Source organism: Pogonomyrmex barbatus, unplaced genomic scaffold (genome assembly GCF_055798465.1).
Source record: "Pogonomyrmex barbatus isolate J1 unplaced genomic scaffold, ASM5579846v1 scaffold3, whole genome shotgun sequence".
NCBI lineage: Eukaryota > Metazoa > Arthropoda > Insecta > Hymenoptera > Formicidae > Pogonomyrmex > Pogonomyrmex barbatus.
The window spans coordinates 13901021-13916810 of record NW_028297127.1 but is presented as its reverse complement, the minus strand read 5'-3'; the positions used below and the strand labels follow the sequence as shown (position 1 = coordinate 13916810).

At 24.4% G+C, this 15790-nt stretch overlaps 5 protein-coding genes across 5 annotated transcripts; all 5 read left to right on the top strand.

Annotated features, from left to right (window-relative positions):
• The first annotated feature begins 491 nt into the window (after positions 1–491).
• On the top strand, positions 492–2107 carry LOC105430480 (uncharacterized). Its single transcript, XM_011644066.2, has 3 exons — positions 492–573; positions 1041–1358; positions 1605–2107. Exons 1-3 carry the CDS (start codon positions 492–494, stop codon positions 2105–2107), a joined length of 903 nt encoding a protein of 300 aa, XP_011642368.2.
• Positions 2108–2380: 273 nt separating this feature from the next.
• On the top strand, positions 2381–3681 carry LOC148936095 (odorant receptor 22c-like). Its single transcript, XM_089079061.1, has 4 exons — positions 2381–2475; positions 2629–2751; positions 3289–3444; positions 3584–3681. Exons 1-4 carry the CDS (start codon positions 2410–2412, stop codon positions 3635–3637), a joined length of 399 nt encoding a protein of 132 aa, XP_088935187.1. The 5' UTR covers positions 2381–2409; the 3' UTR covers positions 3638–3681.
• A 1460-nt stretch (positions 3682–5141) lies between these two features.
• Positions 5142–8750, top strand: LOC148936094 (uncharacterized; the record flags this gene model as incomplete). Its single annotated transcript, XM_089078772.1, has 2 exons — positions 5142–5811; positions 8166–8750. Coding segments are annotated over 2 exons (1161 nt in total), but the record flags the coding sequence as incomplete, so codon positions are not given.
• Positions 8751–8819: 69 nt separating this feature from the next.
• Positions 8820–10188, top strand: LOC112552855 (uncharacterized). The gene is made up of 3 exons (XM_089078771.1): positions 8820–9026; positions 9220–9239; positions 9741–10188. The coding sequence occupies exons 1-3, from the start codon at positions 8942–8944 to the stop codon at positions 10020–10022; spliced, it is 387 nt and encodes a 128-aa protein (XP_088934897.1). The 5' UTR covers positions 8820–8941; the 3' UTR covers positions 10023–10188.
• Positions 10189–11879: 1691 nt separating this feature from the next.
• On the top strand, positions 11880–14678 carry LOC112553062 (odorant receptor 10-like; the record flags this gene model as incomplete). The annotated part of the gene is made up of 5 exons (XM_089078770.1): positions 11880–12171; positions 12575–13043; positions 13316–13415; positions 13850–13975; positions 14502–14678. Coding segments are annotated over 5 exons (1164 nt in total), but the record flags the coding sequence as incomplete, so codon positions are not given.
• Between the last annotated feature and the right edge of the window lie 1112 nt (positions 14679–15790).

Sequence of the window (15790 nt, the reverse complement as noted above, 5' to 3'; positions counted from 1 at the left end):
TAAATAAAATGTACGATGAGAATAACTTTATAAGCATCTTAATCATAAGTTATCTTATTAAACTGTGTATAGAAAATTGCGTTTATTACATTAAAGAAAATTACAATAAAAATTTGATATACTCATAAAATTATAGTTTATCAGTTTTATCTTTTTTAACGTATTGTCTGTCGTTCCGATCGAGTTTTTGATATTCCTTTCTTACTTTCACAAAAGTGTATTAAAAATTCAACAGCACGTTATCAGTATTGATTAATGGTATATACAGAACATTGGAAAAACTTCTATAACAAGTTGAACAACTTGTTACTTATTGCGATGTATTTCTCTTTTTAGTAACGCGAAGCAATTGATATTTTTTGTGATGAATTCTGTTTCTAAAGTTTTTTCTTTTTTCTTTTTTATGAACTCAAGAGGGATAGTATTTGTAATATTTAATGCATTTTTCGATGAAGTAACCATTTGTTGTACTTATATTACGAGCATGCGCGATGATCGTCTTATGTGATGAAGAAGCAAGTTCTATCACGTTAGCCTTTAACATGAACAGTATTAAACATTCAGGTTACAAAGGTATCGTATTTGTATTATATGTTTTAAATTACAATGAAAATCATTATCGAAAAATCTTTAAATTATTAAAAATAACGTATACAAAATTATTGCAATAAGAAATATTATTAAACAAAAGAATTTTTTACATTGTTTGAAACACTGTTTGTAAATGTATATATGTAATTAAAAAAATTTTTTATCTTTTATCACAATTTTTATCTCTTTTTTTGTTTAATTTATATATCAATTTATATATTTTTATTTTAAATTTAAATACGTATCTAGATATTAAAATTTTTTTTAATTGACAGTTATTTTAGTATTGTGTGTGATCAAATCATGAAACTTTCTATAGATTTTTAATAATTTTTATAAATATTTAATTTTATAAATCGTAGATATATAAAAGAGTTTTTTTAATTATTCTTTTTTTTAATAAATATTTAAATACTTTTTATATTTATTATAATAAATCTTAATTAAAGTCATTATAACTTTTTGCAAAATATTTTTTAATATTATATTATTTATAGATTTTGTATGGGCAGTTGAACTAAATCGATTTGGTTTGGAATTAATTGGTTTATGGCCTAAAACATATGAAATAACTAAGAATAACTACATGTCTGATCTTCGCATAAGCATAATTTTCATTTTAATAACTTTTGTTACTGGTATTCCACTTGTATTGTCTCTTATACGAGTTCGTCGTGATATGGTACTTGTAATAGACAACTTACAAGTTACGTTGCCTTTAATGGTAGCCGTGTTGAAACTTTTTATGATGAGATGGAAACGATCAGGTTGGCCTAAAATTATTTAAACGCTTTAAGCTTGTATATTTAATATTTTTTTATCTATTCGTATCTATTCATATCTCTTCGTATTGTATTAATATTAAAATTATTAAAAGATATATATGAGATTTTTTTTTAATAACATAAATTAAAACAACATTAAATTATTTAATAATGTATTAATTATTTTGCTTTTTCTTTGTAAATTAATGAATAATATATTTACGCAATATGTCACCTTGTATTTCCAAGCTTTCTTACCCATTGTAAAAATGATGACAGAGGACTGGATATCATTAAAATTAAGTATAGAAAGGGATGTGATGATGAAGAGAGCGCGAACTGCTCGATTGATTGTAATTTGTGGATACGTTTTGATGACAATGATTTTTACTATGATCATTATTTTTCCTTGTTTCGGCATATCATTCAGACACATAACAAATCTGACAGATCGAGATAAATTGTTACCGCTGCAGGCATATTATTTTTACGACACTGATAAAAGCCCGCAATTTGAACTTACGTTTATCGTTCAAGCCTTAACGATTTTCTTAGGAGCTGTAGCTTATACGTCAGTAGATGCTTTCTTTGGACTTGCCGTCCTTCATATTTGCGGTCAATTAGAAAACTTCAGATGTCGTTTGGTCAACTTGGTTTCATATAAAGATTTTAACAGTGCTTTACGTAACAACGTGATCATTCATCTACGACTCATCAGGTTTTCGCAGCTCTTAATTATAATAATAAAATGACATTGCACAAAATAAGAATCAGCAAAACCTGGGAAAAAATTGAATTATTGGTATTTATTTCTTTTAAATAACTAATATCTTTTTCTGCATAATACCAATGTTATAAATATCTTTCTTATACATCATTTTAAACATATTTATAATTAAAATTTTGCGAATGTTTTATTAATTGTCTTTCTCATATTGATTCCTCTTTAAAGTATACTTTTATTTAAATACATTTTTTTTTATTGAATTTGATGTGATACCTATTTAAATATGTTTATAGGTTTGCCGATAAGATTGAAGATGCATTTACGATAATGATGTTGGGTCTTGTATTTTACTTTGGTATTGTATTCTGTCTATACGGTTTTCTGCTGATTACTGTAAGTTCATATGTTACAGACATTAAAGTCATATTAAATATTCAGTTTCGATATACAGAATTGTTACTATATATTGTTTATAATTACAATACATTTATTTCATAAATTTATACTGATTTGTTCTTATCAAATAAGATGATGTATATTTTACAGCTGATTACCAATGAAATGAGCAACATTCCTTTTTCTCAAGTATTTTATTTATTGATTGGTATTATTACTCTTTTAATACATACTTTTCTTTACTGTGGGGCTGGAGAATTAATAGCAAAACAGGTAACACATATATTTATATTCATAAGAAATTAAATATTAATATTAATTTATTTTTATGCATTTACAATCTATTTAATAATATATTTTGATTAAAAAACTATTTTTTGTAGATTTTATATGAACAAGTTAATAATCTTTATTAACTTTATTATAAATCATGTTATTCAAATTTTTTTTATGTATATTTAATTTATAGTATGTTTTATAAAATTATTTGCATAAAGATTAATTAAAATTGAAATTAATTTTTTCTTTTTCTTATAGTTTCGTTTCTTCTTTCAGTATTTATCTTTTATAAAATAGAAAATAGAGAAATGTTGTACGTCATGTTTAAATAAAAAATATCAAAAATATAATTAATTAATATTTATGAAAATGATCCTAAGATAAAATATATATCTATATCTATATATATCTATATATCTATATATCTATATATCTATATATCTATATCTATATCTATATATATCTATATCTATATCCTATATATATATATATATATATCTATGTTAATATATTTATTATATATTTGTTAAGTGTGAAACAATATATCGTGTCATCTATGATCTTGAATGGTACAAATTGGAGTCAAGAAAAGCGAAAAGTCTTATTTTATTAATAATACGAATCAACGAGCCTCTTCGTATTACTGCAGGAAAATTTATTCCGCTAACGATGACTTCATTTTGTAGCGTAAGATTCTCTTGTATATAATTAATAATTGAAAAAAGTACATAAAATTGATGATATAATGATATACAATTAAAATGTTTTTTTATATGTTTAATAATCTTATTTATTACATTATTTAATCTTATTTATTACTTTTCAGTTATTAAAAACATCGGTTGGTTATATATCGTTTTTACTTGCAATACGAGATTGAAATTTAAAAATTAGAATACGTTCTTGATTGTAATAATTAAATGAAGAACTTTATATATATATATAATTAAAAAATTTTAAATAAAATTTAATAATTATATATTTACAATTAAATTATAATCAGAAAGATGTATTATTTGTATTATTATTTTGTATTATTTGTTTTAACGTTTATCATATTCTTATTCTCAATTACAACATTATAAACTTTTATGTAATTACAATTATTTCTTATTTCTTGATTTCTATTCATTGAATTCGTTTGCATTAACATCGAGTCATGTATTTGCATTTTGTAATGTTGTATAAATGGAATAAATTAAAACAAGAAAAATAATAAAATAAATATGTTTTTTTAATCATATTACATATTAAAAAATTTATTATTTTTAAAATAACAACAATTAATTAAATATATATAAATAAATTAAATAAAAAAACATCTCAAAATTTGTAATATTGTAAATTAATTATGAATATTAATGTAACTTACACAAACAATATTAAACAGACAAAATATAACTTCATAAACGTTTTTGTTACGTATGGCAGATATTGTATTCCATGATCGTATCGTTATTACACGAAAGAAAATTATAATAAAATTTCAGAATATGCATAGAGAGATGTATTTTATAGAATCTTTTTCAATATATCGTCTTTCTTCAACGAAAATTTTTCTTATGTTCCTCTGAATACATTTACAGAGATTAATTAAAAATTTAACGCACATTATTATCATTGGCTACGGTATGTAAGATAATATAAAGCATAGTAAAATATAAAGTTGAGAAAACTTGTATAACAAGTTCGATACACTTGCTATATATAACAAAAATAGATCTATTTTTTTATTAATGTACCTGTATTCGCATTTCTTGTGATAATTTTTTATGTCCGCGTAAAGTTTTTTTTATAAATAATAAATGTACTTTCAAGTTGTAACAACTTTTGTAATATTTAATGCATTTCTCGACAAAATAATCGTTTCTTGCACTTACATCACGAACATGCGTGAGCGAATCATTATCTTACGCAGCGAAATTTCAAACAGTAAATTTCTTCGTATCAGTATTAGTTATCAACATGAACGTTACTAAACATACAGGTTATAAAGGTATTTAGTGTTTATAATATATTTTGAATAAATAAAAGTATCTTTATAAAAACCTTTTAAATTATTAAAGTACATCAACAACTTATTACATATATTAAAAATTATAATTAAAAATAAGAAATTGTTACATCATAATGTATATTAATTTGTAGACATATATAGATAATGTAAACATGATGATGTAGACATAAAATTACAAAATTTTTAACTCATAAATAATTATTAACTATAAAAAGGTATAGATTATCATATCATTCACAAAGATTTTTAAAGATTTTAAAGATTTTAAACTAATTTCCCGAATTTTAAAAATATTGTCAATATTTAATAAAATATGCAAAATATATTCAATTTAACATTATCATTTTAACAAATATTTTAATTTTTTAATATTGAAACATTACTAGATTTTATATGGGCAGTGGAATTAAATCGATTTGGTTTGAGATTAATCGGTTTATGGCCCAATATTAACAAAACTATTAAAAATACTTTCATTTCCGATCTTCGTGTAAGCATCATCTTCTTTATAATAACTTTTCTGTCCATTATTCCTCTTTTATGTTCTCTTATACAAGTTTGGGGTGACATGATATTGATAGTAGACAATCTTCAAGTTACTTTACCTTTAGCTATAATTTCGTTGAAACTTGTCATTATGCGATGGAAACGTACAGGTATGTTTAAAATGATTTATTTTCTGTTTCTTGCCAAATTATTTTATTGTTTTGGATATCTAAACTTTATTTTGGTGATGTATGTTGAGATTAATAATAAAATAATAAACATACTGATAAAGTTCTTTAAAAAGAAAAAAGGTCAAAAAACGAGCACAAAAAATATAAAAGTTTCAGATAAAGTTAATAAGCAATATATTATAATAAAATCGCATAAGAAAGAAGTTGACAATACATTAACATTAAACGTTTCGGGCTACACTGAGTCTTCTTCAGTAATCAATCAAAGCAATGTGGTAAATAAATATGTACGGTATAAAAAAACACTGATCCGTAACAGACACATCTCACTGAAATCGACGTCTTTGCAATCGACACACAGTCGTCACATGATAAAAATCTTGACAATTATTCATTTATAGGCGAAAATAAGTCCACAGAGAATTTTTTTATTTGAAGTCATGGAGGTTCTCAAAAAAAGTCTTGATATTGAAGTAGAAGATTGGAAATAATATTGAAGTGTGAATCTAAGTAAAAAAAGATTATATTAAAAGTAAATAGTAAAAAATAAAGAACTAAAGCGATAAAAAAAAATAAAGAATTCAAACCATCCATAAAATCGGTTCCATTTTCAATTTAATTAATAGAGCGATGCTTTTTACTCATCCTTGTTTTTACAAAAAAATTTAGGATTATGTATCAACATTCTGATAGATAGATGGTTATCCGCTTAAAATCATCTTCAGTAAAATAAATCAGAGACTAAAAACATTGTTTAATGGCAGAGAAAAAAAAGAGGTATGGAGAAGGAAAGCACATCTCCCAAAGATTCTATGTGTACAAAGAAGAAAAAGTTTTTTATCGTTCCTTATCTGAAGGAAATCTCTGAACTTGCTGTTTTAGCGATACAGAAATCATAGGATACAGAGTGATCAACAATCTTAGTAAATTCATAAAAGTCCACAAAGATGTTGATCAAAGAGTAATGAATAATAATATTGTATATAAGATTAATTGTATGGATTGTGAGGCTTCATATGTTGGACAGACCAAAAGATTGTTAAAAACTAGAATTAAAGAACAAAGAAGTGTCTAATATAAAATCGGAACCATTAAAACATTCGATCATCTCTAAACACATTGTTAATAAAAATCATAAATTTGATTGGAATAATGTTGAAATACTCAATATTGAATCTAACTACCATAAAAGATTAATTTCAGAGATGATACATATTAAAGAACAAAAGATAGACATCAACAAGGACACCGAGTTACTTATGACTTCTATTTTGATATACTTGTTGATCTTTCAAATAGATAAACAAAATCTCCTTCCTCTTTACTTCCTTTCTCTCAGTTTGTTCCTTTCTTTTATCTTTTGTTGCCTTGTTGTCTGTCCATTCTAAAATCAAGCATCAATTTCGGTTTGTCGCTGACATTTGCTGTTTGAATTGCATCTCATTGCGATTGAGGCATAGCCTTTTACAATTGACGAAACCATTTTAACATACTGAGTAAGTTGAGTTATAAAAAAAGACAACATATTGTTCCCACTTAATCGCTTTAATTCTTTATTTTTTATTATTTACTTTTAATTTAATCCGTTTTACTTTAGACTCATATTATCAATGTTATTTCCGATCGTCTATGTCGATATCAGAACTTTTTTTTTGAGAACCTCCATAACTTCAAATAAAAAAAATTCTCTGTGGACTCAACTTATTCTCGCCTATAAACGATGAATAATTGTTAAAATTTTTATCATGTGACGACTGTGTGTCGATTGCAAAGACGTTGTCGATCCCGGTGAACTGTGTCTGTTACAGATCAATATCTTTTTATATAAGCATATTTATTTACTTATATATTATATAAGCATACTTATTTACTTTGATTGATTACTGAAGAAGGCTCAGTATAGCCCGAAACGTTTAAGGCTCCTAGTCACCGCGGCTATATTGGAATCGTGACGTTATAGGCGAGAAATGACACAATAAAGTTTATGACGGTAATTTTGCAAATAAAGAGATGACCAAAATAACCATCACGGCGATGATCAAAATAACCACCACGGCGATGATCAAAATAACCACCACGGCGATGACCAAAATAACCATCACGGCGATTTGACTAAAATAACATCTGATATGGCTTTAAGACACTTGTGAAAATGCGTGGCTGCTATCCTTTCCCTTCCTAGGACTATGATAATTTTAGCTGCCGCTCATTTTTACAACTTTAGTAAATACGAAACAAGTCATATATGTACGATTAAGCACACAATAACGAAAATAGTCGTTATAAAAAATTTTAATGTTCGCATGTCACTTGTATAAAAATGAACAAGGACAAGGATAAGATGAACAGAGATGTATGAGCTTCTATTTTCCCTCGCTATGTCGCTATCGTCAACGCAGAATTCTTCGCCGAATATAGTCAGGAGCCTTAATATTAATGTATTGTCAACTTTTTTCTTATGCGGTTTTATTACAATATATTGCTTACTAACTTTACAATATATTGCTTACTCTGAAATTTTTATATTCTTTATGCTCGTTTTTTAGCCTTTTTTCTTTTTAATGTTATATAATTATACGAGCTCTTACATATCAATTATATTTAAAGTTCTTTAATCTATTGAGAAATAGATAATTTATAATTGTAAAACTTTTTAGACATAGGTTCATATTTTCATATAATTGATATAAGTTCATATTTTTAAGCTGTTTCAGTTATTATAAAGATGATGGCAGAAGACTGGATGGAATTAAAGATTGACGCAGAAAGGAACGTGATGCTGAGACAGGCGCGTACTGCGCGATTGATCGTAACCTGTGGATACATTTTGATGATATTTATGTTTAGTTTTCTTATCATTCTTCCTTCTTTTGGTTTACATTTCAGATATATAGCAAATTTTACGAATCAGGAGAGACTATTGCCGTTTCAGGCGTATTACTTTTGCGACATAAATAGGAGTCCGCAATTTGAACTCGCGCTTATGGCTCAAACTGTGACGATATTTGTAGGAACAATAATTTATACATCGGTAGATGCCTTTTTTGGTCTCGCAGTTCTTCACGTTTGTGGTCAGCTGGAAAACTTTAAATATCGATTAATCAATTTGGCGTCCTCTCGAGACTTCGTTCACGCTCTGCGTAACAACATACGAACACATTTACGGCTAATAAGGTGTCTGTATGAGTTTTTATTATCACAATAGAAAAGAGATACATAATGTTACAAATTAAAATAAAAAAGCAAAATTTGATTTAGATATAATAAAAAATAAATCTTAAATAGCACATATATTGTACATTCAACATAAATATATAAATGTAAATATTATGTTTATTTGCAACCATCATAATATTAAATTTGATATAGTTTACTTTTAAACGCATGTATATTTGATGTATATTTGATTTTCTTCACTTTAACCTAACCTTTTTAAGTTTTTATTTAAATTTATAGATTTGCCGATAATATCAAAGATATATTTACCTTTATGATGTTAGGATTAGTTTTCTATTTTGGTATAGTATTTTGTCTATATGGGTTTGTATTAGTCACTGTAAGTATTAGTGAAAACAGCAATTAAATATGTATTTAATATGCAAAATAATTATATATTTAAATAAAAAATTAATTTTTATTAATTAGCAAGATCTATTATTCAGGTGATTACTGGGGACGATATTAATCATATGTCTGTTCCGCGAGTATGCTATATGATAATTGGAGTTTTTACACTATTGTCATATACATTTCTCTATTGCGGTGCAGGAGAGATTTTAGCGGGACATGTAAGTTGTAAAATGTGTATCCATTAATAAATATAATACAAAATAATACTTTTCAATTTCCATTTTTTTTTCCATTGTAATCAATTAATATTTTTGCATTATGAAAACAATTTTTTTAAAAATTAAAAATATTATTATACATGTATATTTAATTTATGTATGTCTATTTTTTTTTAATTATTTCTATGATTTGATCAAAATTATTATTATGCAATACAATTATTACATTTTATAAAGTTTTTCTTATTTTGTTTTTGGGTATAAATAAAAAATTAAATCTTAATTAATTATTTATATTAAAAAATATACCAACCATACTATACATTATACAACTTATAAATTACATATATATTTACACAGCTTTATAATGAGTAAAAAATATAATGAGAATAAAATCTCATACAGCACAAATGTTCAAAATACATCACAAGGATATCTTGAAAATATCGCGATATCTTTAGGATATCTCTGTGATGTATTTTGGATATTTCTATTGTATAGGATATAATATATTTATATGTTTTTATATGTACCAAGTGCGAAGCGGTATATCATGCTTTGTGTAATCTTAAATGGTATAAATTGGAACCACAAAAGGGAAAAAATATTATTTTACTTTTGATACGTGCTAATGAACCATTTCGTATCACCGCGGGAAAAATATTTTCACTAAGAATGACCACATTTTGCAGTGTGAGTAATAATTTAAAATTTTATAAATATTTTATTATATACTTAAAATTTAATATTATTTCATACTTATCACTAATGTTTCGTTTTTGAAAAATAATAATATATTCTGACATACTTGTGATTTATATCATATATTTTAAAAGATTTCTTATGTTTTACATTTATGTTTTTAATTTTTTAATGAAAACAAGTATTATTTAATTAAAAGTATTATTTAAAAAAGTAACTAATTATGTAATTAATTATAAAAAGTAACTGATCGATATAAATATATTTTTAACTTTTATTTTATAAAAATATTACTTAAAAACTTTTTTAAATTTAAATATGTGATAACATTGCGTAATATAAAATAGCTTCCATTTCTTTCAAAAAAATTTTTATTTAGATTAAATGTAATCAATTTTTGAAATAGTCAATTAAAATTTTTATTAAAACAAATTTTTTTGTTTTGTAGTATTATTAAAAGAATATTTTTCTAGTTATTAAAAACGTCGGCTGGTTACATATCATTTTTACTAGCAATGCGAGATTGATTTATAAGAACTGTATTGTATTTTATTTATTCATTCAAATAGGAAAAATAAAATAAGAAGATAAGTTTAATATATTTTAAACTAAATAAAAACAAATAATATAATAATTATATTTATTAGATTATATTTATTAGAATAGATATAAATTTATTATTTAGTGTAAATTATATATGTATATATTATAAATATTGACATAAGTTTAAGGTTTAATATTTTGATTTAAAGTATATTTTTAAGCTTATAATTTTTAGTTATATAATAAACAAATTAGTGCTCAAATAAATATATTTTATTTAAGTTTATTATAATAGACGAAATATTTTTATAAAAATATAATCTAAAATATATTATAAAATTATAAATGCCTAATATAATACTACGTACAAATTCAATTCAGAAAGAATATATGTATATATTCTTATTACACGGATGAAAAATATAATACAATTTCGGAATATTCATAGAGACGTAGTTTATAGATTCTTTTCAATTTATCATCTTTCTTTTGACGAAAGTTTTTTTTGTGTCTATCTGTATACCTCTATAGAGGTTAATTAAAAATTTAACACTTAAATTATCGTTAGCTATGGTACGTTATAGATCTCTTTTTTAGTGCACTTGCATTAATATTTTTTTGTGACACTTTTTTATGCCCGTGTAAAGTTTCTTTATAAACTGTAGGTCTGTTTTCAAGTAATAATAGCATTTGCAATATTTAATGAGTCTTTCGACGGAGTAGCCATTTGTTGTACATCACGAGCATGCGTAATAACTACCTTGCGCAGAGAAATTGCAAACACTGAGTTCCTCCTCCGAGTATTAGTCTTGATATGAACTTTATCAAACATTCAGGTTATAAAGGTATCTAGCATTTGTAGCACATAAATAAAAGTATCACATAAGTAAATAAAAGTTATTTCTATTTTGAAAACTTTTTAAATTATTAAAATGCATTAAAAAACTGTATATTAAAACCAGGAAACTTATTAAAATAAAAAATTGCTAGATATTTATATAATAATATTAATTTGTGTATATATATATATATATATATATATATATATAAACTATAAACTTATGTGTATATTTTGAAAGATCTTTCATTTTTCATTCTGATCTTTTTTTTGTATGTACGTTCTTTTTTGTTTAAATTTTGCATAAGAATTTTATTCTGAATTTCTTGAAGTATGCTAAGATTTTAAAACTCTTCAATTATGATTTCATTTATGATTATGTTACAAAAGTTTTTAGTTTTTAATAAATAGTTAATTTTATAAAAAAATATAGATTGTTAGCCAAAGTTTAAAGATTTTTAAATTAATTTTCTGAGTTTTTAAATATTTGTTATATTTAGTAAAATATATATAATATATTTAATCTAACATTAGAATTTTAACAAACATTTAAATTTTTAAATGTTGGAATATTGCTAGATTTTGTATGGGCGGTGGAACTAAATCGATTTGGTTTGGAACTAATCGGTTTATGGCCCAATACCAATAAGGCTGTTAAAAATACCTTTATTTCCGATCTTCGTATGGGCATGATTTTCTTTGTAGTAACTTTTCTGTCTGTTGTTCCTCTTTTATGTTCCCTTGTACAAGTTTGGGGTGACATGATACTAATAGTAGACAATCTTCAAGTTACTTTACCTTTAACTGTAGTTTCGTTGAAACTTGTTGTTATGCGATGGAAACGTACAGGTATGTGTAAAATTATTCATTTTTACATTTTTTATTTCCTGAATTATTTTTAAAATCACATAATTATATTACCAATCACGCTAAAAATAATGGCACATGCTTCGTAATATAATTATTTGAATTTATTTCATATAGAATTTCGCACTTAAGATCCTACTTCCGAAGAATTGGTTATGCTTTTTTTCAGTTGTTTATTAGTATTCGGCTTATACTAATATATTGAATTATTTTATTGTTTCTGATATTTAAACCTTATTTTGATATATTATTCATTTACTATCTGAGATTGATAGAAAATGAATCAATAAAGCATTTAGTTTATTAAGGATAAATAATTGTAGAGCTTATTGTTATAAGTAAATTGACACTTTTTATGTAGTTGATATACGTTTATATTTTCAAGCTGTGTCACACATTGTAAAAATGATGGCAGAAGACTGGATGGGGTTAAAGATTGATGCAGAAAGGAATGTGATGCTGAGACAGGCGCGTGCTGCGCGATTGATCGTAACCTGTGGATACTTTCTAATGATATTTGTGTTTATTGTTCTTATTATTCTTCCTTCTTTTGGTCTACATTTCAGATATATAACAAATCATACTAATCACGAAAGACTATTGCCGTTTCAGGCGTATTACTTTTGTGATATAGATAAGAGTCCACAATTTGAGCTCGCGCTTGTGGTTCAAGCTATGACAATGTTTTTCGGCGCAATAACTTATACGTCGGTAGACGCTTTTCTTGGACTTGCAATTCTTCACATCTGTGGTCAATTGGAGAACTTTAAATACCGATTAATCAATTTGAAGTCATCTGAAAACTTTACTCCTGCTTTGCGTAACTACGTACAGACTCATTTACGGTTAATAAGGTATTTTTGTGGATCATCACAATAGAGAAAAGAAACAGGATGATGTTACAAATTAGTTAAAAAAAATAAAATTGTATACATAGATAAATGAAAAATAAATTTGTAATAACAAATATACACAATGACGACATAAATGTAAAAATGTCAATTTTGTGTCTATTTGCATATATCACAATATTAAATTAAACACATTTTGAGTGTAATTTTTTAATATATATATATTTTGTTCGTTTGAAAATAATATCTTTTTAAGCTTCTATTTACATTTATAGATTTGCCGCTAATATTGAGGATATATTTACTTTAATGATGCTGGGATTGGTTTTTTATTTTGGTATAGTATTTTGTCTATTTGGATTTCTATTAGTTACTGTAAGTATAAGTGAAAACCACAACAATTACGATTAAAAACGTAAATTAATTATATAATTACAACGTGAAATGTGGCATTTTCTCGGCAAGCAGGATCTTGGTTGCTAAAGTCTTTTATTGAAATAAATTCAATTAATTATATTACCAACTATGTGCTTTGGTTTAGCAGACTTTCAACGTATACAATTCTGTAACAATTCGATAATCAATATTTTTATCGATATCGATTAAAATCCCTTTTATTCCCCTCGCCGAAAATATATATTGCGAAAAACATCACCTCAGCCAGGGATCGAACCTGGAAAATGCCATGTTTCGCGTTGTAGTTTGTTAGTTAACATGTACTCGGCCTATATCTATGTATTAATATCTACGTAATTAAATAATTAATTAAGAATGTACATTTTTATTAATTATCAAGATGTATTATCCAGGTAATTACTGGAGACGAGATAAATCACATGTCTGTTCCACGAGTATGTTTTTTAGCAATTGGAATTTTTACTTTAGTGGCACATACAATTCTCTATTGTGGTGCAGGGGAGATTATATCAGGACATGTAAGTTATAATATTTGTACGTATTTATTTTTATTTATTGTATCACATTTAATCAATTAATATTTGTGTATTAATGTAATAAGATAATTCTATAAATAATTAAAAATATTGTTTTATATACAGAGTCTGGAACATTAGGTCTGGGATATCATGTGTATATATATATATATATATATATATATATATATATATATATATATATATACATATATATATACATATATATATATATGTGTGTGTGTGTGTATATATATTTATATCTCTAATTTTTCCTTGTTCAAATCATTTTTATAAATTTTAACTAAAATTTATTAAAATTAACTAAATTATTTTATAAAATTATTATACTTATTATAAATTTGTATTAAATGTTCATTTCTAATTTTAAATATAAATAAAGAACTAAAAACTTTATAATTAAATACGTTAATTAATTATATTTAAAAGGTATGTTAAATATTCACAGCTTTATAGAATAAATAATAATAAAAATAACATATATATTTACATATGTTTACATGTCAAGTGCGAAGCAGTTTATCGTGCTATATGTAACCTTGAATGGTATAAATTGGAATCAAAAAAGGGAAAAAATATTATTTTACTCTTAATACGTGCTAATGAACCATTTCGTATCACTGCGGGAAGTATATTTCCACTAACAATGACTACATTTTGCAGCGTGAGTAATAATTTAATATAATATAAATATTTTTATAATATGTACCAAATTTAATAGTATTAATTAATAAGTAATAATTTATACTTACCGATAATTCTTTGCTTCTGGAGAAAAAACATTTCTTTTACATTTATTTTTAATTCTTTAATTAACAAAAAAGTATTATTTAATTATAAAAAGTTGTTATTATTAAAAATTGATATTAAAATTTTTAATATTGTTTAAAAAGTTTTTTTAGATCAATACACATAATAATATTGCATTTAGTAATATAAAACAGTTTCTATTTCTTTAAAAAAAATGTAGTTAATTGTTTTGAAACTGTCAATTATAAACTTTATTAATCCCTTCGCAGTGTGATAGAAATGAAATCCTCGTGCCATCATTGTGTAAAACAAGATCCTTAAATTTCGATATGATTTTAATATTAAGGTTTTTGAAGTCGCCGAATTTGAATATAAAATCAGAATTCAAAAATTTTTTAAATTCAAAATGGCGGATTTAACATAGTGGATCAAAATTTGGAAAAATAATTGGATTTTTATAAAAATGATTTTAAGGCTTTCAAGATCACTGAATCTGAGATCAGGATTTCAAAATTCAAAACGGAAGATTTAAAATAACAGAATGAAATTTAAAAAATCAAACGCCAGTCAAAACTCGCCACGTTTTGTGACTTCGGCGGAGAACAGGATTTATAAACGATTGCTCTATATTAATATAATATTAATAAAATTTAATAAAATTTAATAAAATTTAAATGAATTATTATATCAAATGGTTTTTTTCAGCAAAGTTTCATTTTCCATTTAGAATAACAAAATTCTGATATAATTTTAATTCAGCGATTTCAACAATTTTAGAATACTCATTTTTACAACAACTACTTTTTCAAACTTTTATCCGCCATAACTTGAATCCACCATTTTGAATTTTAAAATTTAGACATTATATTTGAATTATTATATTTGAATTCAGCGACTTCGAAAACTTTAAGATAATTATTTTTAAAAAAATCCAATTATTTTTGCATATTTTGATTCGTCATATTGAATTCGCCATTTTAAATTTAAAAATATTTATTGAATCCAAATATAATATTATATTTGGATTCAGTAATCTCAAAAACTTTG